The following is a 27,052-nucleotide window of genomic DNA, read 5'->3' as shown; positions in this document are numbered from 1 at the left end:
TCCGTTTATGCAGAGACATGGGCCTGGATTAACGTTTCAACAAGACAATGCTCGACCCCATACAGCAATTGCTACCCAGAACTTTTAAAGAAATGTCGGTGTCCAAGTCCTGGATTGGCCGTCGCTTAGCCCCGACCTTAATCCTATTGAACACATCTGGGACGAACTGGGTCGCAGGACCTTCAACATGCTCTTGCTGAGTAGTGGCGACGTCTTCCTCGGGTAGTGTTTACTAATGTTCTGAGATCCATGAGAAGACGTTGCGTGGCAGTACGAGACGCTAGAGGAGACCACAACCGTTACTAAACACTTTATTCCGATTGTTCTCCAAGTCTGTGAATTTCATTTTTTTTTTTGGGGGGGGGGGGCATACTGTAACATCACGAACGTTATCAATGTCAAGAACTTTCGGCGAGACGTATTCTTGCTTTCTGTTGATGTCAAGGTCGTCTGTGCACAACATAACACTAAAATAGTTGCCTTAAACCGAATATTAAAAATCTAGTCCCAAAAATCCCGAGTGTCAAGTTTTTAATTTGGCTGAGTATATATATATATATATATATATATATATATATTAATATTCGGTTTAAGGCAACTATTTTAGTGTTATGTTGTGCACAGACGACCTTGACATCAATATATATATATATTTATCTTAACTTAAGATTTAGAATTATATCCTAACATATCGGATAAGTACGATTATTAGAATCGAGTATTACTTATTGGATATTTCTAAAATATTAATTAATTAATGGAAAAGTAAGAATTGATATAATTTATTACTTGTTTAATTACTTGCGAATATTTTACAATATATAAATTCAATAAAATGGAAAAGTACGTTTGTCGACGAAATACTTGTTTATGTAGATACGTTTCCATAAAAGATAATTAGTGACTAAAAATAATAAAAAATGGTTCGCGCTAAAATAAACGGAAAGTGGGAATTTATATGATTCATTACTTGTTTATTTACCAGCGAATATTTTACAATACATATTTTTAATAAACCGAAAAGTACTATATATTCGATAATCAGTAATTTGTACCTCTTCACAAGCGAGTTAGCTCTATTAAAGATTAATGCATATTTTACATTATTGTGAATTTATATATATATATATATATTATTATAAGCTACACCACCCTATACTCTGTATTTATGTTATGTTGTTATTATTGTTTGAATTTTAATAATCATAATCTTCACTTAATAAATTACTAAGAAACAACAAATTGGATTCCTCTTATATTTAGATAACAACAACCCAACGAACCCACTTTTACAGTATTCACAAGAATTATCAGCCAGCTCAAAATCGTCGATGTAGCTGTTATCGTTATTTGCTTCACTTCCCATTTCTTCTAATCTCTGTTACGGATAAACCGAAGCACAGATCTATATGTTAGAATGTGTTTAACATGCTGTTATTTATTAACTGAGCAAGGGAAAGTTACCTCTTGGTGTACGTAAAACACTGGAAGTGGTCACTGGGGGGGGGGGGGGGCAGAATTACCCTTGCTTGGAAAACACGTGTGAAAGCAAACGCCAGTTATTGAGTTAACAAAATAACTTTGACAGAAAAATAACCAACAAGAATGCCCTTACCCAGCAATTGAACTCATTTTTGCCATCCATACTCCGTGTTATAAGTATCTGTTGTAGATCTTCTTTGTCATGCATTATATAAGCTAAACACTGAAGCTCTGGAATATATAAAATACTATTCAATTACAGTGTTTCATTTGTATTTTTCACTAAAATGTCAAATTTATAACGGCTTAATCAATGCTTAATTGATTATATAACACTCAATTAAATATGTAAGAGCTAAATCTGCCTATTGCAGGTCTTTATTTCGGCTTCAAATGTTATATGAACCATTATTTAAACATTTATTAACATGGCAAGCCCATAATCAACTTTCAATCGAAGGCTCCAATTTTTATGTAGATTAGAACCCTTTGGCCATTGAATGATTTGATTTAAAAATGGAAAGGCGAGGCTAAGTCCCGAATACAAAGTACAGCTGTTACGATAATAAACAATCAATGTCACACCTTGCAAAAGCTCTAAACAGTGATAACTTCACCCAGAAAAAAGTAATTTGAATTAAATTTTCAATATATTCATTTTTCATTATCTATTTTAGGAAGAATGGACAGCTCATTATCTAAATCTTACATAATGCATCTTTAAGAAATCAAAATATCATCGCTAGATATTGTTCCGGCTTGGATTCAGTCGGATTTAAAACAGGTCTGTCAATAAACTTTTGTAGTCGTGTTCACAATTTGCAATCGATCGCTGAGATTAGAATTTTGATATCTGACCTACATTTGACTAAAGGTGAGGCCATAAAATTCATTTTTCTAAGAAAGTGCGTAAATTTGAAATCGGTTCAAACGTCGAAACCTAACAATTAAGTAGTTGATTTGGTGGGTTGTTTTAAACGTTTTATCAAAATAGATTTCTAAACAAAGGTTGTGTTTAAATAATTATGAGAGAGTATGACACTGCACAAATTGGTAGTAGTTCGTAAATCACAAGTATTGTCCGATACAATGTGGTATCTACGACTTACTTTTAAACTTTAAATTGAAAGCGGTGTCATTTTGAACGTAACCTTTTAATTTTATTTTTTAACATATTAACTTGAAACTTTCAGAATCTGTTACAAATGTGTAGAATAATCCACAAATTTCAACAAAAATATTCCGATTATCTCCGCTTTGATAACAAAATCAGATAATCAACTTCTTTAATTTTATATTATTTAACAATTTTTGTCAATAGTAGTCAATCAACTTTTTAGAGTAATCCCATCAATTTAAAACTCACCGGAAGTGCCACCATTTTGAAAACGGAAGGAAGCCAATCTTTAAAATCTATCTTCTTCCCAATTCTTATCCGATTTTCAATATCTTTTTATTTTGGAAACCAATCACGTATTGAAATCGGTCGATGAGATTAGAATTTTGATATTTTATAATTATTATTATTTTTTATTATTGCAGCTTATTTATAGTGCGCCCTTTCATATATCATGTTCAGGGGCACTTTACAAAGTGACAATATATTCATAAATAAACAACAAGATTATGGACATGTTAGTTTAGTTTAAACAATATTTTATTCATTTGAACGATTGTATACAGAGTCAATTAAGAGCTTGATTAAATAAATGTGTTTTAAGTTGTTTTCTTAAACTAAATGGCAGGTGCTTGATAACTTGATAACTAAAAGAGCGCTGACCATAAGAGACTAGTTGAACAGTTTTGGGCTTTAAAAGTAGTTTATCTGATGTACGTAATGTTCGGCCAGGATGTATAAAGTTCTAAAAGATCTGAGAGGTAAACAGGAGCTAAATTATTTAAACATAAAAGTAAGTAATAAAATCTTAAAATCAATTCGATATTTAACAGGTAACCAATGTAAATTATATAAAACAAGAGTTATGTGGTCGTATTTCTTAGTTAAAGTAACAAGTCTAGCTGCAGTATTCTGTACTTTTTGTAATTTATCTATAAGCTTAAAAGGAAAACCAACTAAAAGTGAATTAAACTTATCTAATCGAGAAGTGACCAGAGAATTAACAAGTGACTTAGTGGCCTCTACAATTACAAATTTACGTATTTTACATATATTTCTGATATTAAAATAGCACAATTTACAAATATTATTTACTCAAGCTCCCATAAGCATAAAACTACCAAAGAATGTGCCAATATTACGAGCAGAATAAGATGGAAATATATCACAATTACAACAGGGGGTTATCATGTGCAAATTTACTTGAGCCTAATAACAGATATTCAAGTTTAGAAAGTTGCAATTTTGATAAATTGAAAGAAGATGGACAATTAGGTGTAACTGAAATATATAATTGCGTATTATCGGCATACAAATGAAAGCTGAGACCATATTTTCTGACAATATCACCTAAGGGTCAAGCATAAAGGGAAAATAAAATCGGACAAAGAACAGAACCTTGAGGAACCCCAGATCACAAAACAGATTCAGACGACGATTTACATTTACCTAAAATACACTGTTTTCTACCCACAAGATAGCTTTATAATAGATTAAATGCAGAGCCACAAATACCGAATTTAAAATGAAGTCTACGTAAAAGAGTAGAATGATCCACCGTATCGAAACCAGCAGATGAATCTAATGTAATAAAATTAAAAATGTACATTTTCTATTATCCATTTCTATTAAAATATCATTTCAAACCCGGTTAAAGCTGTTTAGGTACTGAGGTTCATATCTAGATGGGCCTTTATCTGAGAAGCAATACATTTTTCCAGTATTTTAGAAATAAAACTTAGGTTAGAGACAGGTCTGTAAACTTTATAAATATAGGGGTAACATAAGCTTGTTTGAAAACGTTGGGAATAGTAAGGGATGATGTACAAGAATTAATAATAATGGTAAAAACTGGAATAACTTCGTCTAGACAGTCCTTAAGAACAGGAGTCGCAACAGGATCTAATGAACAAGATTTGATTAGCTTTAAAACAAAAGATTCACTTACCAAATTTTAAAAAATTAAAGTTAATAGTTTTATTTAAATCATCAAGTTCAGTTCGTATTTTCTGTATTTTCATTTGAAAGAAATCAGAGAATAAATTCTCAAGTTCAGTGTCATTGTCATTGTCCTGGAGAATAGCCCGCTCAGCATTATGATCCAAAAGGGAAATACCACTTTTATACAGGTCTTTTTGTCTGTTTCACCATTTTCTATTCTATTAGAGTAAAATTTAATTTCAGAGTCTTCAAATCTTTTTAAAGATTTTTTAAATCTGTTTATGGATATGTAGATTTGTTTTCCGCCACAGATGTTAGTTTAAACAATATTTTTGTAACTATAGAGGCCACTAAGTCACTTGTTAATTCTCTGGTCACTTCTCGATTAGATAACTTTAATTCATTTTTAGTTGGTTTACCTTTAAAGCTTATAAATAAATTACAAAAAGTACAGAATACTGCAGCTAGATTTGTTACTTTAACTAAGAAATGTGACCAAAGGCGACCCTTCTGAATGCGGCAATTACAGACCAGTTTCCCTTTTGAGCATCATTGTTAAAATTTTCGAAAAATATATTTACATGCATGCATTTAACTTCATGAGGGATAATGCAATCATAACTAACTTACAAAGCGGTTTTATGCACGGTAACTCAACTACCTATCAACTAATTGACCATACGCACTTCTTTTGTCAAGCCATAGACGAGGGTCAGTATACGAGGACGGTGGTCTGTGACATCAGCAAGGCATTTGACAGGGCGTGGCATACAGCACTGTGTCGGAAGCTTGGGGCGGCTGGGATATGAAGTTCAAAGGTTATTCGTATAACAGAAAGCAAAGCGTCGTTGTAAGTGGAGTCTCCTCTGACCCTAAGACCGTCCCTGCTGGTGTACGACAGGGCTATGTCCTCGGTCCAATTCTCTTTCTTATATATATAAATGATATCGTTAAGAACATAAAATCGAATATTCGACTTTTTGCGGATGACACTAGCATCTGTCTAAAAATTAATGACTCAACCGCATGCGCGACTGTCTTAAATAATGATCTTGAAATGTTAAACAGATGGGCAAAAACGTGGCTGGTTTCCTCTAACTCGCTGAAAACTGAATCAGTTGGACTGACTGCTAAACGAAACCCACTATTACCTACACATTTGAACGGAATTCCTATTAAAGAAGTTTATCAACACAAGCATTTGGGATTGACTTTTTAGAAAAACTGCAAATGGGACAAACACGTTAACATTATTTTTTTGGACTAAAACGAGTAAAATGATTAATTGCCTTAGGTCTTTTATTCTTCCACATTTTGACTATTGTGACGTAATATGGGATGGGTGCACAGACGAGCTAAAAAATAAATTAGATGCACTCAGGACTATATGCGTGGAGGTGAAGGGTATCAGTCATAGGTTACTATATGAAGAAACAGGATTTATCCCTCTGCAAGAGAGGCGAAGGCGTCACAAACTCATCTTAATGTACAAAATTATTAATCAGCTAACCCCTCAATACCTCCACAATTTAATTAAGTTTTCCAAAACTCCTTATAATCTTCGTAACAGCAATAATATAACTGATTACTTTTGTCGAACAACTTTATTTTCTAAATCCTTTATACCTTCTACCATAAAGGAATGGAATAACCTTGCTATAAGTATTAAAAACTCGACCTCTATAAGTAAACTTAAAACTAAAATAACTGATAAAGATAAAAAAATATACCACCTTATTGCAACTTTGGCAAACGTAAAAATCAAATATTACATAGTGACCTAAATGGGCATAAATTTGTAAGGCATATTTCGGACAGCCCCGAGTGTGTTCCTTCGAAGATACCGATGATTTTCTTTTACATTGCTCCTTACATTCTGATGCACGCAAAATATCTATAAATCTTTTACCACCGAATTGTATCAATACACATAATCTGTTATACGGCGTAATCAGCAGTCATATTTCGTTAGCCATCTTTGAAAAGATCCACATTTTTTTGACAGCAGCAGAAGGTTTTAAGGCCAGTGTAACATCTATACCGATCAAAATGCGAACATGAACAACCAATGTGTAAATATGTATAAAATGTTGTTGATTAAGTATTCATTTTATTGTTTTGTTGTTTATTCACATTTCTTTTACATATCCCTATTAATTCTTGTATTTAGGAGAGAGGTCATATAGGCTATGCCTGTTCCTCAATCCCTTTCAATTTCTGAATAAAATATTGTTAAAAAACCCAAAAAAAACTCCTGTTTATATATACCCAGCCAAATTAAAAACTTGACACTCGGGATTTTGGGGACTAGATTTTTAATATTTGGTTTAAGGCAACTATTTTAGTGTTATGTTGTGCACAGGCGACCTTGACATCAACAGAAAGCAAGAATACGTCTCGCCGAAAGTCCTTGACATTGATAACGTTACCCTTCCACCAAACATCTCTCTACTTGTGGAGGTTGCAGTGACAAATCTGTTTCTAAGATGACGTAATCGTATTGCTTGATCTTCCTGGAGTGACGTCACACGTGGCGCTCCCGCCTTTGGGCGGTCGGCAATAGTTCCAGTTTGAAGCATTCTCATGCTAAGATTAATTATTGTCTGACGTGAACAATTAAAGGCTCTTGCAACAGTGACCACAGACTGACCAGCATAGAGCCTACCTACAGCACGTAGACGTTCTACATTTGAAAGGCGCGGCATTTTCTAACAAAGATGAAAATAACAATTTTAATTTGTTTTTCCAGTTCAAATTACGTGTGCGTGTTCAGTTTAAGCAAACTTGCATCGATTGACCTCACGAGTTTGTGTTTGCACGTGTTTTTCAGGTTTTTCATCTTTATATGCTCAAAAGTCACGTGATCCACGTGACTTTACAATTCTATGAAATTAAAGGCTTCTTACTACTTACTATCGTTAGAAACACTTTAAAATTTATTTGACTTACCAGAAAAAAAAAATTGTTGAAATTCATCAGTGTCAAGTTCTTAATTTGGCTGAGTATAATTTACACTAGTTACCTGTTAAATATCTAATTGCTTTTAAGATGTTATTACTTACTTTTAAATGTTTAAATAATTTAGCTCCTGTTTACCTCTACGATCTTTGAAAACTTTATACACCTGGCCGAACATTACGTACATCAGATAAACTACTTTTAAAGCCCAAAACTTTTCAACTAGTCTCTTATGGTCAGCGCTCTTTTAGTTATCAAGCACCTGTTTTATGGAATAATCTACCATTTAGTTTAAGATGTTGTACATCTCTATATTCTTTTTAAAAAAACAAACGTAAAACACATTTATTTACTCAGGCTTTTAACTGACTCTGTATACAATCGTTAACATGTCCATAATCTTGTTGTTTATTTATGATTACATTGTCACTTTGTAAAGCGCCCCTGAACATGTTATATGAAAGGGCGCACTATAAATATGCTGAAAGAATAATAATAATAATATTTGTTTTCATTTGGAAAGGATTGAACGACAGGCAAAATCTATATAAGTTCTTTCCCCGCCTTATTATGGCCCCTTTTGTCTTCTAAAATAGAATCATCAAACCACTGCGTATAGGGACGAATAGTAAATGTTTTCGTTTTAAGAGGCACAAGTGAGTCCAAAATTTCAGCAAGCTTAGAGTGATATTGGGTTGCCTTCTCTTGTATATCTTGAATACGTTGAATGTCATTGAAATCGGAGTTGACTATTACCGCTTTAATTTTATTAGTGTCAAGTGATTTAAACCTTCGATATGTTAGAGTGTTTTTTGTTGGTTGTGGTTTCTGGATCTTAAGATTAAAACTTGCCGGGAAATGATCAGATATTAATTTGTCCGAGACATAGAGGTTATCCAGTTTAATATCACATGGATTAGTTATCACCAGATCGAGAATATGTCCAACGTTATCAGTCGAAGAAGATACATGTCATCTATTATTCAACATTTCACAACATGAATCATCAACATGAATATTACCCCCCCCCCCCCCAAATAATAGTGCAATACTTAGTAATAATCAAATGGTCCAGAAATAATTCAAATTCTTCCATAAGCTTTTGACACAATACAATACAAAATTTCAAAAGAATTAAAACGCTCATGACGGTTTTCTTACACTTAATAGATAACTTAAATATAAATGGTACGTCTCCCAACGTGAACCTCTAGCGCAATTTTGTATGGAATATCCATCAGGTACTAAAGCTGCGATTGCTGATGAATCCGAACAATCATTATTCAGCCACGTTTCAGTTATTCCACAAAATTAATATCAATTGAATTTTCAACAATATAATTGTTGTTTTATCCCTTACGGATCTGGCATTAATTAATCCAAACGAAGTTGTTAAAACTGACGCTTCATTGTTGACCGCCTTTCTAATTTTATAAGATTGTTGTTTATTTTGTGTTTTGTTCTAAGGTTTTTGATCTGTTTGTGATTTTTGATAGAGTTTGAGGTGAGATGGATGAGATTGCTATGATTAATGTTAATATTCAGTGTATTAGTGTTTAGAGGTTCATATGGTGTATTGGTGGTGATAACTTTTAAATGTCTTTGATTTCTCCCAATTACAGCAATACTATCAATGTTGTTGTCAAAGCGGCTGTTTTATTTTCGACTGGCCTTGCATTAAGACACAATTGTGTGTTGTCTGGGCGTTGATCGATTTGTTCAGAAATTATTGGAATACATGTAGTAACAAGATTGTCCCTGTTCACTGTTCTGTATCTTATTACTGTATCATTTCTAATAGTAGGCCTAATAGTTGGATTTAAAACATTAATTGAAGGTTACTGTTGTAAGAGTTCAGTTGTGTTTGATAGTAGGTGAGTTGATTCAGTTAATTAATGGAGGGGCAAAGCTGGGGCAAAGTCCAAGGTTAAGGGGGCAAAGGCACGAGCTTCAACTAGGGGTAGGGGGCCGCCCCCCCCCCCCCCCCCCCAGAAAATTTTGAAAAACAGGTTGCCGGAAATGCAGCCTGGCAGTATTTCAGGCACTGATCGATGAGGTAAAGTGTCAAACGTATGGACTTGCGAATCAGGACGAAGCCCACTCATGAGCGTCAAAGCAGGGAGTCCTCCCCCAGAAAATTTTGAAAAATAGACTGCCGGAAATGCTGTCTTACAGTATTCCCAGGCACCGATAGTCGAGATAAATAGATCTGACCAGATACCGTCCATATTCTGATCACTAGTTTATCCGACTAGAGAACAAAATGTCAAACGAACGGACTTGCGAACCTCAACGAATTCCCCTTGTGAGTCCATTGGGAACCTCGCCAAGAAAATTTTGAAAAATAGACTGTCGGAAATGATCTACAACATGCAAGTTTATGACTTAGTGGGGATGTGGGATTTATTCACCGTAGAAGGTATTGATTACCGAAACGTATCACAAATACTTTTTTTATTTTCTAAAATTATTGGGGGTGGGGGGCAAACAGAGGGCAGACCAGATTAATGGTGGGGGGGGGTCAAATGTCCCCCCCCCTTGCCCCCCGCCCCCCTGGCGCCGCCACTGATAAAATATTTTGATCAAATATTGCATTCAAAGTTATTATTAGCACCGTTCGGCACAGACATATACAAACAAATACACAGCTGACTCCTAGGCGCTTACATAACGTCTTCAACCTAGGCTTCCTAAAATTAGGCCTAAACTTTGAATGAAAAGGCCATAAATAAATGATTCTTCGTAAGTTACATTTAAACAGCAAACACTGCTTCGCATTAAAACGTTCCACATGCACAACAATAGAACTGAAATCTATCGCAAATTATAACTTATCGAAAATTGTTTTACAATTATTTGAAAGTAATGGCTATACCACGCCTGCGCATTATATATTTGTATGTCGAAATCCACATTAATCAACAATAAAACACAGATCACAACAAGGCACAGTCAGCGAATAAGGCGCTTACAATAATAGTTGAAGAGATAAAACAATTTGTCAATCGGGGGCGGCCATTTTGAATTTTTGACAGTTGACAGCTGATCGACACAATGTAAACATTCTCCGTGATAAAGAAGTCAAAATGCAAAAGCAATACATCTATTTCACATCAAAATGGTTCTTGCGATCAGGCACAAACATTACATCAAAAATCTATCACTATATATAGATCAATATATATATATCATCTATATCAATATATAATTATCGAAGAAACGCTCACAGTACCGTTTGAAGGTACCATCCCATATTTGACCCAACAAGTCATAAAATTCATTTTTCTAATTTTTGTGCGTAACTTTTATATCTTTTAATATATTGACTTTCAGAATCCGTTACAAATGGGAAGATTAAGCCAAAAATAGATTGTTTAGTCACGTCATAAAATTCGTTTTTCAAAAAATATTGATGCTTATATGCTGTTTATTTTGGAAGTTTGATCAAAATTGGTTTGTTAACAAAGGTTTTGTGGTATTTAAAAACATTTAAAGTGAAAAACTTTGAAATCCAGTCAAATGTAGATGCACAACGATTAAGTAGGTCATGTGTTGCTTATTTTGAAAATTTTATCAAAATTAGTTTGTAAACAAATGTGAGAGTCTATGCCACAGCACCCTTAATATCGGACGCTAGTTACCATAGGCTAAAAAACCAGCGGCTGCCAGGCAGGATACGCCCACATTTTCGAGAGAAAGTAATTTTTCCTACAATCAAGGGCCATAATTCAGGAAAAAACAATTCGATATGCGCAAATATCGAAAGGAACCGAGATCTTTGGGTTATAAACTTACATTTCAAGTTTCAACAAAATCGTATAAAAATTATGACCTCTATAGGGTCCACAAGCTAAAAACGCGATTTTTCGTACAATCAGGGGTCATAATTCAGGAAGTTACGGTCCGATATGCGAGATCTTTGGGTTATAAACTTACATTTCAGGTTTTAACAAAATCGGATAAAAATTGTGACCTCTATAGGGTCCGAATGGCGGCCATTTTGTCTGTCAATTTTGATGCGCTTTACACGAAATTCGAACTCAGTCGTCCTTAGGGTGTAACGGTGATATAATAATACGGTTTTGTAAATCGGATAAAAATTATGACCTGTATAGGGTCCACAGGCTAATTTAAGAAGTAACGGTCCGATATGCGTGAATATCGAAGGGAACCGTGGTCTTTAGGTTATAAACCTACATCAACAAAATCGGATAAAAATTGTGACCTCTATAGGGCCCACAAGCTAAAAACGTGATTTTTCGTACAAACAGGGGCATAATCCATGAAGTTGCGATCCGATACATGCCAATATCGAAAGCAGCCGAGATCTTTTGGAGATAACCTATATTTCAAGTTTCGTCAAAATCGGATAAGAATTGTGACCTGTAGAGTGTCCACAAACAAATTGTGGACGGACGGACGTCCGGACGGACAGGGGGACGGCATAATACGTCCACATAAAAATGTGGGCGTATAAAAAATAGCCGTATTTAGGATTACTTGGCCATAAAAAACATGGGGTTGGTCGATTTTTAAAGGTGATGTTCTTTACTCTCTCACGTTAAAAGTACTTTTATCGGGTCTGTTTCCACAATACTCATCATTCTACTAGATATTGTAATTAATGTACATGTATAAATGTGTGGTTGTTTCTAGGGTAACTCTAATTCTATTTACATCTTTAGATAAGACCCATTCCTGTAGTTTGCCCCTGAAATGCCCATTTCAGTTCATTGTTAAAATTTAACGTTTTGTAGACACAATCTTTGTCCACAATTATAACAAAACTTTTACATGTATAAAAATACTTGTCAAAACCTATAGGAACAGTCCATTTCATAATGACAGTTCAATTTCCTAAAAGCAAGTTTCTTTGGGATTTTTTTTCTGTTTCAGTAGTTTTCTGTTTCCTTAAGAGATCATTTTTAAATGTTTTATTTATTACCTTAAAGAAGAAGAGGCTACCTCTTCTAAACGTTGGTGTAACAATATCTGACAATGAAAACAGTGTTAGTGTCTCTTTTATTTATCAACTTTAATATTTATCTATTGAAGGACACTTCCGTATCGGATTCTCCGATCCATTGTTTTCATATTCCTGTTGGACGCGGATTCTACACGTTTTAAACGAAAATTGTGTTAAAATGACAGTTCAATTTCCTAAAAGCAAGTTTCTTTGGGATTTTTTTTCTGTTTCAGTATTTTTCTGTTTGCTTAAGAGCTCATTTTTGAATGTTTTATTTATTACATTAAAGAAGAAGAGGCTACCTCTTCTAAACGTTGGTGTAACAATATCTGACAATGAAAACAGTGTTAGTGTCTCTTTTATTTATCAACTTTAATATTTATCTAATGAAGGACACTTCCGTTACGGATTCGTTTTAAACGAAAATTGTGTTAAAAATAACCAAAACATTGTTATGATCATCGGCAGTTTGTAGAGAATAATGACATCTCATATCCTTCAACGACTGTCAGGTTATATTCACGTTTATTGACTACATTTATATAGAAACTCATCCATTGGAAAAGTTATCAAGCTTTTTAACCTAATCACGCCAAGTGTACCTCTTCAATCAAGGGTGTAGTCGCATCTCAGCCGAGCGTAAAAGTGCAAAATTCGCTAACGGTGAAATCCGTCTGTTTTCTTTGATGAAATTTTGTTACAATAACAAGCTAGTTCTGGAAATGTGAATCACTAAGGCAATCCCGGGGCTGAAATGTTGGGTTATAAAAGCAGGATTGACCTGTTGGCGTTGCACTACCACTTCCGGTTTCGAAGCTCTACTATTTCCGTTTTCACAAGCGTCGGGGCTCTACCTTTTCAACGTATGATTATTATTATTCTTTATTTCTTTAAGTCTACTGACTCATCAGATAACATATATACACAAACACAATATATACACGGCAAGTAAATACAAACATTATAATTACATACACACAAACACAATATACACATGTCCATTAAAGACAGACAGACAAAAAATATGGGGATGGGGTGTAAATAAATTGTATTAAATTGCTAGCCTAAATTTAAACATGACGGAAAAATTCAGTCAATATTATAAGCTTCATAAAATCATCCGAACTTCTAAAATGACTTTAAAAGGGGGGAAATAAGCTAGATTATTACCATAAAATTAAAAAAAAATAAATAAATAAACAGTCAAATCAAAGGGTAGGTGTGTGTGTGTGTGTGGGGGGGGGGTACATTTTAGTTAGGTCAGGTAATATGGCAAGTTTAATTATTATTTAATAGAGTGGTTCTTTTCTTATCTGCAGAAATGAGAAATTTGCCCAGGTTCCGTATTTCAGATGGTGAAGTTGTACTTAATAACTGAATTAATTTAAATATATTAGGGTTTCGTAAAAAGTATGGTTTGATAAATTGGTGACGCAATTCATTATAGCAAGGGCAGCTTAAAATAAAATGAAATTCGTCTTCTATGTCGTTCAGGTTACAAAGTGTGCACTTTCATCCACTACGTTCTATTTTATTGTATCGGCTTACTTCTATATTTAAATTATGCGCGGATATTCGGTATTTGCTTATAGTTTTAAGGAAAACAGATTTAACGCTTTTTTTAAAATAGCTCTGCAGCCTAAAGTTAACGGTTAAATGTTGATAAATTATACCTTTGGCGGACGATTTTATTTTTTCCATATTTTCTTGGGCAAAGATATCATATAACCTATCTTTTATAATTTGGAACGTACCATTGTTAACTTCTTTTAAAAGCAATATATATCCAAGACCGATTCTATCTAATTCAGTTTTAATAAATTTAATCCAACTGTCATTATTTAAAATCACATCTTCATAACAGGAGTTGAGAATAACATTATCAGTGTTACGTAGACGAACCCAATATTTAAAAATCTTACATTTTCTATTTAAAATCAAAGGGTATCTACCGAGTTCATTATAAATCATACTACTACAAGTTGTTTTTAGGACTCCAAGTGATTTTTGCAAAAAATAAATGTAATTTTTCAATATCGCTAGCCGAATGTGTGCCCCAAATCTCGGCACCGTAATTTAAAATACTTTTGACGTATGTATCAAAGACTGATAATTTTGTTTCTATGTTAAAATGGTTTTTATTACAAGTTTTTGATAAGCTAATAAGAGCTTTATGCCCTTCGTCCGCTAAGTGTTTTCGCGTGTTATTAAATTTACCATTATAATTTAAAAGTACACCTAAGTAGTTAAATTGTATGACAGTTTCTAAAACATTTTTATAGAACCAAATTTCGTTTTCTCTTATTTTACCACCGTTTCTGAAAATCATAATTTTAGTTTTTTTAATGTTTACGGTTAAGTCCCACGAATCGGTATAACTTTCGAGTGAGTCTAATAATTTTTGTAAACCTTCAGGAGTTTCTGCAAATAAAACCATGTCATCTGCGTACATTAATAAAAATAAATTGATCATTTGTAAATTAATTGATGGACAATTATCTGTTAAAAGTTGATCTTCAGAATCGTTCACATATAGGGAAAATAATATCTGAGATAAAACCTCGCCTTGAAATAATCCATTTGAACATAAAAACATTGTTGAGAGTAAATTATCGTGTTTGATACAGCACCTGGCATTGTCATAAAGTGACTTGATTATGTTAAAATTACACCCTTTAACGCCTTGTTTTAATAATTTGTACCATAAATTATGTCTATTTACAAAGTCAAAAGCTTTCCTATAATCCATGAAGCAGCAGTAAAGTCGTTTTTTTTTTATTAAAGACCACGTAAGATCAAAAATCTAAATTGCATGTATGTATAGCCCATGGTCACTATATCAACTTTACGGCAAGTTCACACCAATCTGATTAAAATTAAGTCCGCTGTTAACGTTTAAGTATCCGACACGCCAAAACGCTTTTCGATTTTTCAATTACGACCTTAATCCGGTTGATTGGCTGGTGACGTCACAGGCACTACACATAGGATATACATTATCTATACAATATCTCACTGTCTGTACAATATTGCACTATCAATACACACGGCAACTGGACAAGCGTCTATTGACGGTCCAATTACCACGTGACTGGCCTGATCATAATCACCGAATTATCGTCTTTCATTGGTACAGATTAGACATTTGTGATTGGAATATTTTAGAGTGAATTTAAAATGCCGTACCATGCCGTAGACCATTTTAAGCTGCCTTTGTTTAAATAGGCCACGGGTCAAATGAAGATGACTCAAGAAATTAGCGCATTTACCGGTAATTTGGATAACCCCGTAATACTTGATATCCCGAACTTAAGTACAGAAATACAAATGGTGCCAGTCATCTGTCGATATATTCATTATTAGCTATATATAATAATAAAAACCATTTCTATACATAAAGAACAACTACAGTGAATATGGAATTTTCCGATGACTATGCATAACATGTACAATAGATCGCACTCATTTCTCTGCCAATCAACGCTTGGTATCTTATTACCATTTACCGTTCCATGTACTACGGGTGTAGTAAATGAAGTTAAACTTTGCCGCGAAAATTGCATGGGGTCATTCGTGGAGTTCCTGGTGACGTCTTTGATCTGGCCGGCGTAAAAAAAGATAATTACCTAATCAACATTCTTAATCCCACTAACACTCACTGCTAACACCAACGTGTAAATTAATTTATGGCCCATGCCTGTATAACTCGTTGTTGTTGTTAGTTAGTTGTAATTTACGTCCGCTTCCACCGAGGTGATATCGCAGACATCGTATAACTTTTATAGTCGGATTGATTAATTAATGACAGATATTAACGACACTACACTTTATGTGGAAAAGCGAAATGCTCGCAGTAAACACCACATAGCTGGACCCGTATATTATTTACATATTAAAAGTGTTCGTCCAATAAGTTCCATATTGTAAAAAATTAATTAAGAGTTCAAAGTTTAAAAGTTGTAGGTACTCTAAATTGGATCTTAAATCAAAATGAATTACAAAACAAATTATTCCGTAGTCAATTGTTTTATTTAATTAGGGGGATTAAGGAATCCTTCAGGCGTTAAAGAATACACACGCCGGCTGTATATAGGTAATTAAGGAAAAAACATGTAAATAGTTTACCTAAACAACTGAGTAGCGTTATTCCTCTATAGTTGTCAGCATCGTTTACATCTCCTTTTTTAAAGATTGAGACAATAGAGCCTATCGACCAACTTGTGGGATAATAGCCCGAATCATAAACATTATTAAACAAATTCTTAAGACAAGGCATCAGGGTCATTTTACATTTAATTAGAAACTCATTTAATATTCCATCTAATCCACTCGATTTATTAGTCTTTAAGTTATCAATTGCAGAAGATATTTCTAATTCTGATGTTTCTAAATCTAGCTCTTGTGTATTCAAGTCAGTGAGATGATTTTCATATTTATTCATATATTCCTTTACTGTTCGTTGACTTTAGCATTCGTGGAACATAGGTTTGAAAAATGTGAATAAAACTCTTCAGTAGATACATTTGATTGTACGGATCTACCAGCACTTTTAAAATATTTATAAAATTGTCTGGGGTTATTTTTTCTTAAAAAATCCAACATATTTCCTTGTTGTAATTTATATCTATTTTTTAACGTGCGCCCAGTTCTCTTATATTTTGTTTTATTAGTAACAAAAGAGTCGAATGATTTTCAAATGACTTATACATATTAAATGCATGAAGTGAATTTTTATATTCTCTAAAGGAGCTAAATCGCTAATATTTTGGACCTAGAAATTGGCACAAATGAGTCGCAACACATATAATAATGTAATATGAATTTATATAAACTGTTTTACATTCAATCGTGTCCGTTTTACTGTGAATTGTCATCAATTATGTTCGGCGAAATACGCCAGAAGTCTCAACCGCAAGTTAGTTTCTAGCGTCTGGTTATTCCAGTCAACACCGATATTATTTATTGCGCATGCTTTCCAAATAACAATGTGATATCACCGTTTGACATGACTTGTGGAATATGTCTAGCCTCATTCTTTGAGCACCTTGTTACAAATGGCGCTGAAAAGCATTATGGTACACGATTCGTGTACCAATGGTAAAATGTTTATTTTGTCTTAAATATTGGATATCAGAAGCCCATCTTTTCCAGGTAAGATCACAACAACAATGCTGATTTAAATTGCAAAAAAATTCGTGTTTTCAATGTCGAAGATTTTGGATGAAATTGAGTAACGGACTTAGCTACTTTAAATAGCTGTTTACATCCTTCGTCAAACCACGGTTGGTCGAACTTAGCAGAGGACGACGGTATTTGAAAATTGTACCATTTCTTTTCACTGGATAACCAAGTCTTTACGATAGAAGATAGAGTTGTCTCGATTGTCAAGGTCCGTGGTTAAACAAATAAGGATAATGATGCCTGGATGAACTAGTCTTTTCAAACGTGCACACGTGATAATAACACCATAACATCAAACGTTGGACTTATTTGCCAATTTCTAAACCAGTGGTTCTCAACCTTTTTGTGCCAACGGCACACCTTGCAACACATGAAAATATAGCGGCACACCTGGCTAAATATATGTGAAAAATATTTGAATTTTGCATAATAAAAACAGTCATAGACACATAGAATGACTCAAACTAAATAAAGAAAAACCCAGCTATGAACTTGCCAGTAGACACCAGTGAATACTCAATTGGGATCACGTGGTTTTTCACATTTTCTTAGTGTGCCGTTCAATATTTCGCGGCACACTTAGGAAGATCTCGCGGCACACCTGTGTGCCGTGGCACACTGGTTGAGAATCACTGTTCTAAACTGACACAAGTGAATTATAGGATTTAGGACAATTCTTTAACAAGGCAGGACTGTGTGTGTGACTTAAGAATATGCAATTCTCGCTTTAAATTGACATATTTTCAACACGAAAATTTTCCTTTTAATTAGTTTTAGTTTACACCCTGTTTTGGTTTCACGTTGATTTAAACACGAGGTAATTTGACTGTCAGCTTAACTTAGCCAATGAAAATCTTGGTTGTGTATATTTTTCTCCTGTGAAACTTTCTGTCTTCATGGAATAGAAACACTTGCAGATGATACTTGTGGGTATTTGACTGAGTGTAGGTTAGATTCTAAGTTCAGAATAAACCCGTGATGAATTGGGGGTAGTTTAGAGTCTAAATAGCACGATACTAATAAATAAGGAATTTATGTGTTAATAATGGTAACCCTAATCAGCATTCGTGACGTTTGGACAGGTATTCAAATAGAAAAGTTTTCATTTTGCAAAACAGTACATTTGTATTTTCATATACTTCTTATTCTAAATACAACCAAGCAATACATGAGGAAGTGGTTAATCTTACCTAATGGTGCCATTAAAGGAGAGCATGTCCTTGATTGTAGTGTAAGAGTTCCTTTCGTCGTGCACGTATCCTCATCCCAATCCGAGATAGTGCCATCGCACATTTCACCAAAATAAGTCCCATTAAAGGGTATTGTACTATCAATACCACAGTAAGAAGGCCACAGAAATTTTATTCCAGATACTAAAATGGTAATAAATGGTATTATATCAATAACTCTGACACGAAAGATAATACATAAATAAGTTCAATTCAAGAAAAAGTGTGTTTATAATTTATAAACACTTAAAAGTAATCTGAAGAGTCGGGAAATAACTCAGACGTATACATTCAAACCATGTAATAACGATTTAAACTGATTACATTAGTCATCATTATTAAGAAGAAGATTCGGTTGATGACCAGTTGATGACCGGGTCTTCTTGTTAATATTGATTTAAATACTAATAGTTGTACGTGTGTAATTAATGTCACATGGTTATAGTGACCATAAATAGACACACACCAAGGTGTTTGTTTACACAAAGTTTTAAAAGATTGAAAATTTATATTTTCAGTTCCGGATTCATGAATGGTGTTAGTGTCAAGTACAAAGTTGAAAAAATACGCCCACCAGCAGCTCAGTACAGCTATCAGTTATGGACGGAGGAACACATGAAACATATATCATAATTAAACCCTCTACGGGACAATCGGACGGACAGACAAAGATTAATGAAGATAATGACATTGTATTTTGTCAGGTAATTTTTCCTGCACTCATTCCGTTAGTCGACCGACTCGTGTTCAATGGGGTCATTTTCCTTAACCCAAGTCGCGTTTATTTTGGCCATTTCCTGTAAGCATTGAAAGTATCAGGGGCGTGTCCAGAAATTTGAGCAGCAGGGTAAGACCTGCAGCTAGCGGAGAGGGGGGTGCCCTTTGCCCATTGGGGAAACATTGGATACCCCAATGGGCGCCGACGGCGCCCTTTCCATTGGACGCAATACGAAGCCAACGGGCCCATATCAGTATGGGCGCCACGTAAAGCCTGCGATATCACCTCGGTGGAAGCGGACGTAAAATACAACTAACTAACAACAACAAGTAAAGCCGAGTGACATTGGTTGGGCGCCGACGACGAGATTGGCGGGGCGCCCAACCAATGTAACTTGGCTTTATGTGAGTGGCGCCTCATAATGACCCACACGATTAACACCACAACTTGATTGATGGGAGGCCAAAAACGGCTTGATCTGTGCTGTGCCTTATCCCGGAGGGGCGCCCATAATGACAATATATATGACATGATTGTCGGCCGCACATACTGCATAATGCCGAGTAAGATTGGTTGGGCGCCCACGACCTGATCAATGGGGCGCCCAAAACGGCATGATTGGTGGGGTGCCTCATCTCGGAGGGGCGCCCATATTGCCGAGATCATGGGCGCCCATAATGCCGATTGAGATTAGTTAGGCGCATACGAATGAATTGGGGGCCCAAAACGGCATGATAATCTTCAAAATTCAAACAAGTCGCACTCTAACCCGATTCCGGACTTTTCGTTTTTCTCATAAATTATTATAGGTACGTTAAAGTCGTATTTCTTCCTTCAAATTTTTATAATGTTCATATCAAAATATCACAATCCGCCAATAACGCAAATTCAGCCTCAAAATTGAAATTTTCAGTCAGTGTCAGGCGCAAGCCCTATTTCCCCAAATTTTCTGGAGGGAGAGCATCGCGGACCCTTCTCCGACAGGAGGCGTTTCCACGGTACCGTTCGCCGTGGACCGTCAAGTGTAGGCACATCGGCGCCCCCAGAAGCCCTTGCCCCTCCCCAACAATTTTGGGCTAGCTACGGGCCTTAGGGTGTCCGGGGTAGCGACAACGTCACGTTTGGTGTGAGGCCTGGGGAGGGGGGAACCATAGACTTTGATAAAATCAGAAGCTCGGAGATACTGTTTCTGCTCATTTGGACAGAATACCTTATCTCTTTATTGTCTGATTACCACGAAGCAGCGTTTATTTTCTCTGTTTCTCTGTTCAGACTTTTATTTAAAGTTCCATCTTGAAACCACGTGTTATGGGTAGACTACCTCGCGCGAGTGTATTTTTTTTTTTTTTTTATTAAACATACATTATGCAAGTGCTAAATCCGCCTATTTCAGGTCTTTCTTTAGGCCTGACATGTTATCTAAATTATTAATTAGACATTAATTAACTTATCCAGACCATAATCAACTCTCGATATCATCGCTAGCCCGCGATATTTACTGGATTAGGATCCGATTTGCTGTTCAACTTTCGTTCATGATTAAATCATGAAATGGATAATCGAGACTATGTTTTTTTTTTATCGTACTCGGTTCAGAGTGGGTCAATTTGACTGAAATTTTCAGCAAATTCCCTTTACATTATCTATTACAGTGAGAAATTCCAGCTCGTTATCTAATCTCCCATAATGTATCTTTAAATTTTGATGTCGTTAAACTTGGTTGCTTATGTGGGCAAATAATCAGGTTCACATTACTACTGCCTAATTTGCAGAGTTGCATATTAACCCTTATACACGTCTGACACCAAAACCTGGACATTTGAATTAATTAGGAATGATTTTTCGCGCATGTATAAAAATAAAAGACGTACAGATAAGGTTTTTAAAGTAAGAACTTCTATAGGTATCCAAAAGTGGGTATGTATCTTCGTGGAAGGTACATATTTCTTCCATTTCTTTATCATGTCTCAAACTTCTACCTGAAAAGAATATACGTGAGATAATATATAAAGAGACCATGCGAATCACAAAGGGCATGTAATGATTTTAAAACTTTATAATAGGCATTTGTAAAAAAATCTGTTTACTATCAAAATCGAGAGAAATCACGGCACAATTTCAAACTGGAATAACAACAATGCGGTGAGATTGACGACCCCCGCCTCGACCTCTAAATAAATAGATCACACTTATTAATCACTTGCATATTTATCTGTTTGTAAAGCATCGGTCCATCAAAATTGTTTTTCACTCTGCTTAACCTAAGCAGGAAATGCTCATGCGTCATCGAACTCATTTAAGGTATTGTAATGTCATCACTCTTACCCAAATATAAAACTAAACACCAAGGGTCAGCAGGCTTACTCAATTAGAATCAGAGTTATTTATGCTTAACCTACGTAGAACATGCTCATCACTTAAAAATCATCTACACCTAAATTTTATTTCCATTACAAGCAGACGTACTTTGTCCCAAAAGTTGTGGTGGACGGTCGGGCAGATAGATAAAAGTCCCCTGGGGAAAAGAAGTGCCCCGACTTTTAAAATCGTTTGGACCACACCTAGAACATTTTTCCAAAGATAGATAGCATATCTCTCACGTCACAGAAGACCGTTGCGATTTGGTAGAGGGCACGTGCGCCATTTTACAAAAGATTTTAGTTATTCTGAAATTGTTTACTTGTTAGCTAAATCACTGAAAATGTCCTTCAAATGACCCAATGCTATCCAGTATGACCACATATACTACCGGGAAACTTTTCGTCTGATTTAACTTTTAGATTTGTGCCTATGAGTTTGAACTCAATCTTTCTATTGCTGTCAGTCGGATGGAACACAATTGCTACCGTCTTTCCTTCCGATATTTTGAATGCTCAGTCATTTGCCCATTTAGAGATTTGATCAAGAGTATACTCTGGCGAAATTTCTGTTTTTTCTTCGATATCCTTTGATGATTTCCAGAAAGCGCTCATTGGAAAACCATAGCTTGACAGATCATTTATCATGATATTGAAAAGAGTTGGACTGATGACGGAAACTTGGGCGTTCCGATTTCCGTTTCTAATTGTACGGCCATGCAGCTTCCTGCATATACCCTAATGTGTCTATTGATTAGAAAATCTTCTATCCACCTATAATAGTTTTTGTTATGGGTTTTACATACTAAACACAAGTTAGTGTAAGAAAACAACACCATTTTCTGTATGGAACAACCCAAGTTATACCACGAGAGATCCAAGTTATACCATGGAACAACCCAAGTTATACCAAGAGACAACCCAAGTTATTCCATGGAACAACCCAAGTTATACCATGAGATAACCCAAGTTATACCATGAGACAACACAAGTTACACCACGAGACAACACAAGTTACACCATGAAACAACACAAGTTTCTTCAATCTCAACACAAATGATATGTTGATTTCCAAACAAGTTTCAACACAAGCTTGTGCCATTTTCTATAATTGAACACAAGTTTGTTTTGATTTGACATTCAACAAAAGTTTGTCGTTTTTAACACAAGTTTGTGTTGAAAATAAGATTCTTTAGAATATAACAATTTTAATGTGAATTGGGCTACTAACCATTGCTACTTGGCACAAAGTTTAATAAACAAAAGAAAAAACACTGTAAAGTTGATATCGTTGACTTAGCAACAAATAACTTTTAAAAATGAAAATATTTGCCACAAATGGATCAAAGTCGTCAGTTTATATACATAATGTTTATGAGTTAAAACTGTTAGTAATCAGACAGCAGTCATTAAGTAGGTGAAATATCACTTTGGTATTAAAACCGTGACTATTGAATGCTATACACCACTATTTGTCCAGGTTTGTGTACTCATCAGTGATGGGTATTATAACGAGTCACACTTTTACACTAGTAGTGACATCCTTTACAGTTAGTTACACACTTGCTAATTAATGACTGCTGTATAATTTCTAATCACTTTCTATACATACTAAACATTGGTTTAGAATAATGATCACTGTCATTACTAAAAGGCTCAGGTTCATAAGTCAATGGTATCAGCTTACCAGTGTAACTTACTTGCTCTGTACTGTAACAGGTTGTTGTTAGTTCTAGAGAATTCAAAACAGGTATATCTCGGTGCGCTAAATCAAGATAAATAAGTAAAATTAAAGTAGTTATATAGTTGCCATTTTAACCAGGAATTGTAATAGATATTTTGGATCTGTTTCTTTGCATAAGTTAAATGGAAAACCCACATGTATGTTGCGATTTGCCAAAGCTATAGCCTCTATCGCGTTCACAGGGTTTTCGGCAAGGGGGTTATAACTCCGGAACGGAAAGTTGCGAACACTGTAGATAGATAGGGTTCGTCCGCTCATGGCAACAATGCTTCACACCAAATTTGAACACCAAATATTAGCGATGGGGTGTGGGGCAGCAGACAACTCCGGGACTGCAGGTCAAGGAATGCTAATTATCGACAGGGTTCGGGCCAACTGGCAGACCAACAGATAATGTTGAAAATCGATAGGTTTAACGCTCTCGTATTCTCAATTATATTACGCATTTTGGACGTGCTCCATGGGTAATCTGCCACTGTCTATGTATCGCACGGCTTTTGGGTCAGTACGGACATCAGAAAGAGCACCAAAGTTAACAATCAAAACCTTACTCATTTTCAACAGGATTGATGAATATTACATTTAGTATTTTTACAGGGCTATCATATATGGAAGGGTATCGCTGCCAATATGTCGTTTCCATTGATTATATGTAAAAAGTACAATGTACAGAGTCCTAATACCGATAATGATAAAATTAAAATACCCCTAAGGCAAGAATTAAATGTAAAACGCCAAATGTTAAGTGTTAAATGACAAATGTTTTGTAGGAAAATGCTTTTTTTGACGTGTCTACATTTTACATTTCTCTCATTGCATTTTACATTTGCGCTCTGCCACATCCCATTTGTCCATCACGCTTTCTACATAGCAACTTTCGCACAGCATCAACTTTCATATGCATATGTAGGATATCACACTATAAACCAACAGACTATAAGGATATTCATCGCACGATAACAGAGGAAGCGGACGTTAAACACTAAGAACAACAACATAACAGTAAATCAAGCTGTCACACCATAAGAAACTATCTAGACGACCGTGCGTAGTAATAAATGTGCCAGGAAATAATTGATAGTTCAAAAAAGCCAAAGAAACATACTTTCCGGTAATTTATAACACAATAACTATAATTTCGTATTAATACCCGTATTTTGATATTTTTAACACCCCCACTTTTTCCGGTCTCTCTATAAACAGAGTTGAGTACAGCCTAATTAACTTTGATCCATTAAAAATATATAAGCATTTTTTAGTATGGACATAGAGAATTTTTGATTAAGCGCCGTATGTTTATTTTAGTTTAGTTTAGTTCCCCCCCGCTTCCTTCACTTCAATTTTAATCTTATTTTGTAAAGTTAAGCAAATATGAATGGGCCAGAAAGTTATTTGCATATTTGAAAAGAGCAATCAGTGATACGTAACATGGTATCTGGAATTTCGTATTTAGACCAGTATTTTTGCTTGAATACCCCTTTAATAGTGTGATATTTATTGGATTTGAATTATGAAAATACGATTGTACCAGAAAACTATTTACATATTTACAAACAGAAATGAACGTGCATTTCACTAATATGTAACAAGATACCTGGAATTTCGTATTTGGACATTGCACAGCCCCCCCCCCCCCGTAATCATGGTAAAGTACCATCCAAAGTGTCAAGGTAAGTAAATTTTTATTGTGTGTTAGGCTGTTTCCTGTCAAGATATAGTGTCGTGAATATCATTGTTCTGGCTTATAGTGTGCCAATATTCGTATATGTTAATAAGACACGTGATATTCTACATTTGCATATGAATGCGTGAAGGACAAATGGGATGTGGCAGAAAGCAAATGTAAAATGTAATGAGAGAAATGTAAAATGTAGACACGTCAACAAAAGCATTTTTCCACAAAACATTTGTCATTTAACACTTAACATTTTACATTTAACTCTTGCCTTAGAGGTATTTTGACTTTATCATTACCAGTATTAGGACTCTGTACAATGTACTTTTTACATATAATCAATGGAAAAGACATTGTAGCAAAGCATTTAATATTGGCAGCGATACACTTCCATAATCATATCAAAATATAAAATGTACGTCATTCTACGTGTATCATTTGACCTTTATTTATTGCAGAGCAGATGGTGTTGCGGGCTGTAACGTGTAGTGAATCGATGAGTTTTTTCTTCGCTTGGTCTTGGTAAATTCTTGTAAATTGTGTTTGAGAGGACTTCATTCTGTAGCGTTCTTTGGTTGCCTAACCGCAGATAGTACCGCTACTGCAAATTATACGCTATCGATAATAGTACCGACAACACGTGAAAAATTGTATTCTGAGGTTTTAATGAAATCGGAAATTATGTCTTACGCTATGAACTACCACAATCGATGTAGAGGTCAAGGTAATTAAAATATGCGAGGTTAAAGTTAATTTAATTAAAATCATTATATTTAAAGATACATTCCCACCCATGGGGAGCGCAAAAGACCAAATGTGACGTAATCGGAGCTTTTTATGTGTTGATTTAATGGCTAATGGTTGTGACAACAGAGTGGATTAAACGCCCAGTGGACTCGACGATAAAACTGGGAAAAAGAACTTGGCAGAGGACGATACAGGATTTTACTTAGGCTTCCATGACAAAAACATCAAACGAACTTCAAGTTTTGAACAACCGTCAGTCATCACCTCTATGTAAATTGGACTGAAATCTAGGCAATGTTTGCTCTATACTAAAACTCTCCCAGTATGTCAAAAACAACCCAGTTTAGATTAAATAAATAGTTTTCATCGGGCTTAAACATCATTATTTCACCATCCACAGTTCCGGTTGCACAAAATAACACAAAATATAAATCAGCCTTAAGGGTGTTTTTTATACGTTCAACTTACAGCTTTATTCCACAATACAGCTTTTCTAATTCCTGCTGAACTACTTACATTGACATATTTTCTAATGTGGTGACAGTCTAACAGTATGTGTCAGAATAGACTAAATGAAAGTTGGTTCACAGGAAGAAAATGGGACTACAATTTGTTTAATGTGGTACACTTCGGGTAGAATGATCTGTGGGGTCGGGAATGCACCGAAAATCGCCCCATGAAAAAAAAATAATGATGCCATATTTGAAGAAAATCTGTTAAAAGTGCGGTCTGTCAAGCGTTCGGAGACATACTCACACACAGAAATTGTTACCGAAATATACTCTTCAAAAAAAGTAGGGGATATTCAGAAACAATACAAAACTGCGGAAATGCACTGCTGTTTTTATTAGTGGTTACCAGTGTATGTTAATAACAGGCCAATTGCCTACACATGAACATAACAGTTCATATGGGTGACTTATCTGACGGCCCCATT

General features: G+C 35.0%; 1 protein-coding gene across 3 annotated transcripts in view; it reads right to left on the bottom strand.

The window, feature by feature from the left end:
• LOC126829629 (uncharacterized) overlaps positions 1-27,052 on the bottom strand; it is a 390,380-nt gene that overhangs the window by 8,814 nt on the left and 354,514 nt on the right. For 2 of the 3 annotated variants that reach the window (XR_008788971.1, XM_050559609.2), the window contains exons 11-14: positions 23,650-23,714; positions 21,464-21,571; positions 18,836-19,018; positions 1,616-1,713 (exon numbers count right to left, since the gene is read on the bottom strand). Coding sequence is in view for 2 of the 3 variants with exons in the window: in XM_050559609.2 (XP_050415566.2) it covers positions 1,616-1,713; positions 18,836-19,018; positions 21,464-21,571; positions 23,650-23,714 (454 nt within the window). In the remaining variant the exon portion in view is untranslated. Of the gene's footprint in view, positions 1-1,615; positions 1,714-18,835; positions 19,019-21,463; positions 21,572-23,636; positions 23,715-27,052 lie in introns of those variants that run through there. The other variant, XM_050559610.2, reaches the window with a different exon arrangement.

Source organism: Patella vulgata, chromosome 8, assembly GCF_932274485.2.
Source record: "Patella vulgata chromosome 8, xgPatVulg1.2, whole genome shotgun sequence".
NCBI classification, from domain to species: domain Eukaryota; kingdom Metazoa; phylum Mollusca; class Gastropoda; family Patellidae; genus Patella; species Patella vulgata.
This window is presented reverse-complemented; position numbering and strand designations above follow the sequence as displayed.